The sequence below is a fragment of the Myotis brandtii genome, unplaced genomic scaffold (genome assembly GCF_000412655.1).
Source record: "Myotis brandtii unplaced genomic scaffold, ASM41265v1 scaffold407, whole genome shotgun sequence".
In the NCBI taxonomy this organism is placed as follows: Eukaryota; Metazoa; Chordata; class Mammalia; order Chiroptera; family Vespertilionidae; genus Myotis; species Myotis brandtii.
The window spans coordinates 706,728-710,359 of record NW_005365639.1 but is presented as its reverse complement, the minus strand read 5'-3'; the positions used below and the strand labels follow the sequence as shown (position 1 = coordinate 710,359).

General features: G+C 54.3%; 1 protein-coding gene across 1 annotated transcript in view; it reads right to left on the bottom strand.

Annotated features, from left to right (window-relative positions):
• Positions 1 to 3,632, bottom strand: part of OTOA (otoancorin) — a gene marked incomplete at its 3' end in the record, with an annotated part of 56,992 nt that overhangs the window by 48,709 nt on the left and 4,651 nt on the right. The window contains exons 6-7 of the mRNA XM_014545416.1: positions 1,623 to 1,754; positions 31 to 267 (exon numbers count right to left, since the gene is read on the bottom strand). Of these exons, the coding sequence (XP_014400902.1) occupies positions 31 to 267; positions 1,623 to 1,754 (369 nt within the window). The remainder of the gene's footprint in view (positions 1 to 30; positions 268 to 1,622; positions 1,755 to 3,632) is intronic.

Sequence of the window (3,632 nt, the reverse complement as noted above, 5' to 3'; positions counted from 1 at the left end):
GGGGGGGGGGGGGGGGGGGGGGGGGACTCACAGGTTCCTGAAGGCGTCCTCGCGCAGGCCCGCGGGCAGCCTCGCTGGGAGGCCGGGCTGCAGGAAGCGGCCCGGGGACCCCCGCAGCACCTTGCCCAGGACTGCCACGCACTCCAGGGAGCTCAGCTCCTGGAAGCACCGCTCCAGCGTGATGAGAAGCAGGCTGCGGTTCACGCCCGGGCTCTGCAAGGCTTGTTTCCGAATCTCCCCCACGTCGATGACGATGCCTTCCAGCTCCTAAAGGCACAGGAAGCAGGTGGTCTTGAGCGCAGAGGCGCTGAAGGGACCCACTCGGCAGCAGCGAGGAAAGGAAGGACCACTGTGTGACCCCACGCTGCCATGGCAACCCTTCTCCACGTCAAGGCCTCCACCTGCCCCACCCACTGCACAGCCTGTTCTGAGATGCCCGTGACTGCCACACCCGGCCCTGTTCCAGCTGGAATTCCTCCCCAACTCCTTCCCCTATTGAAACCCAGCTCATCCTCCAAGGCTGAGTGCAGGCATCACGTAATTTATGTCCTCTCTGATCTCCTCCTACTTCAGTCAGATCAATTCTCCCCCCAGTACGTGCTCCTAGGAGCATCTTGAGCCAAACTCTGTGATGCATCCGAGATGCTCATGGGCTGTCTCTCCTCCAAGCCGGTGGTCAACTCGGTCAACACATCAGCCTCATTGGGAGAGTGCCGGCACATGGGAACCCACAATGCGCATTAATCAGCGTCGCTTTCGTGGGAATCCCCATTTTGCATAAACTGGCACTTCCTTTTCTATTATTTACTCTGTATTTTTTCAAAAGTTCAATTCATTTCGGAAGGAAACACTACATTTCTACTACAAAGCTCACGGGTTCAATGTGTCCATTCTATTTTAATCACAGGCTTTGAAGTAAATCCGTGAGGATGAAAATGTGTAATTGGTCAACTCCTTCTGGGGACACTGACCCACACGACCTGCCTCTGACAAGGAATCTCAGAGCCTCGGGTGCCTGGCCGGCCGGGCTGGGCCCCACGGGCTTCTGGGTCTGAGGCCGTGCTTGGCTCTCACATCACCAGCTTTTGTGAAATGATCTGATTTTTGTCTCCACTCCAGACTGTCAACTCCTCGAGGTCAGGGACAGTCTTTTATCTCTGAACCCAGTGTCCCTGGGGGCATAGCACACATTACACGTGTTCTTAAGCCAAACCCCTGGTGCCATGAGAATGTGAATCAGACGACTCTTCCTTTGATCTTCAGAGAAAGTGAGAAAATCTCAGCCCAAAACTGCCAGGGGGTTGGGGAGGGAGAAGGAGATGGCAGGTCAGGGCCTGCCCGGCCGGTGTGGCTCGGTGGTTGAGCGTCAACCCAGGAGCCAAGAGGTCACTGGATGGGTTCCCGGTCAGTCAGGGCACAAGCCCGGGCTGTGGCTCCATCGCTGGTGGGCGTGCAGGAGGCAGCCGATCACGTTTCTCTCTCTCTTGTCATGGATGTTTCTATCTCTCTCTCCCTCTCCCTTCCTCTCCCTCTAAAATCAATAAAAACATATTTTTTAAAAAAGAAAGCAAGCTCAGAACCTGAATCAGGCTCCATTCGCTGACTCCCCCTCGGAACCTCACCCAGCGGTCCTTCTTGTCTTCCCCGAGGCACTGCATGGCGGTGCGGAACTGTCCGGCGTCGGCTCCCCGCAGGTCCTCCCGCAGCTTTTGGGGCTGGTACAGCCGCTGCTCCAGGTGGTGCTCCACGGCCGCCTGGACATGGTGTGAGGAGAGTGCGTGAGGACAGGACAAGAGCGGTGAGCACGCGCGCGCAGTCCAGCCCGGCCGCCTCCTACCCTGCGGAGGCCCCAGCAGCACCTGACCGGAAGCCGGCAGGAGGGTTCATCAGCTGCCAGCGTTTAAAGAAGGCTGTTCCTCACAACAATGCAGACCTCCAACTTCTCTCGGAAAACACAGATTCTGCAATGCTGGACACGTCCCGCCTGTGACAACCAGCTCCCCACCCAGCCATCCAGCCACTTCTCCGAAGCCTGCCTGGTCCCGGGAGGGGATGGAGGTTTCAAGTCCAGAAAGTTCACCCAAGGTGGGCACTCTCCCAGGCCTCAAGCTACGAGGGCAAGACAAGCATTCGGGGAGCAAGAACCAATTCCCTCCCTCCGCAGCCTCTCCCGACAGAATCGCTCTGCTCCCTGGGGGATTCTCCCCTCAGCCTCCCTCAGACAGGGCTGCTGCAGAAAGGCAAGCAGCATGTGCCACGGGAAAGGTGGTCTCCAGAGCCAGACAACCATGTGCAAGCCCCACCCGGCCACGCACTAGCCGTGCGGCCTTGGGCATGTCACTTAGCCAGTTTGCTAGATAAAACACAGGATACCCAGTTAAGTCTAAATTGCAGGTCAGCAATGAATAATGTTTTTAGCATAAGCGTATCCCAAATATTGCATGGGACATACTTAGACTTTTTGTTTGTTGTTCAATGATAGTATTATAGTATTATCATTCATTCATTCACTCAATATCTAGTATATATTTACATATATATGAAGACAGGCAGTATAACTACTAATATGTATATACTAGAGGCCCAGTGCATGAAATTCGTGCATGGGTAGCGTCCCTAGGCCTGGCCAGCGATCAGGGCTGATCAGATTCCCCGCCCCCTTCCCTCGCCGCTCCCTCAGCATCCCGCTGCCACTGCTGGTCACCTGCCATGTTCCGCGCCGCCCCCTGGTGGTCAGCACACGTCATAGCGAGCGATTGAACTCCCGGTCTCCTGGTCGAACTCCCCAGGGGACACTTTGCATATTAGCTTTTTATATATATAGATATATTTCATGAGAAACCACATGCTAGAGAGAAAGGGTCAGGCATTTCTCATCTTAAACTGCCACAGACTGATGAGCAGTAGAGATAAAGGTGGGTATCCTGGTGAATGGCTAACCACCAGCTCTCCGAGGCAGTGCAGCTGCGAGTGTTGGCTGATATGTTTGTTTTCATCAAGTAAACATGGAAACAACAGAGATGTCAGACCTTCTTTCATCCATGACATGAATTCTTTGCTGGATCAGAGAATGGTTCTTGAATCCTGGGAGAATATTCCCTCCGTTTTCTGTGTGTGCTAGTCCCGGTGTCATGGCGAAGACACGGCGCACCAGCCCTACCACCCACTGAGGCACAGACCCACTGCCATGACTAACATGACTCTTGCTTGTGGTTGAGTTAAAAGTGAAGAAAAATATTTCTTGGATCATGACTGAGGTACTGATACTTATGCCCTGTTGTTCCCTTTAGCAATAGAATCCCACGCGCCCGAGCTGGTCCGTGGCCTCTGAGAAAGGCCTGCAGTAACGTGACCATGGGCTGGGAGCCAAGGAAGGTCAGCAGAAGGAAGACTAACATGACTCTTGCTTGTGGTTGAGTTAAAAGTGAAGAAAAATATTTCTTGGATCATGACTGAGGTACTGATACTTATGCCCTGTTGTTCCCTTTAGCAATAGAATCCCACGCGCCCGAGCTGGTCCGTGGCCTCTGAGAAAGGCCTGCAGTAACGTGACCATGGGCTGGGAGCCAAGGAAGGTCAGCAGAAGGAAGTGTGGGAGTGCAGGTCACATCCTTAAGGAAAACACCTGCACT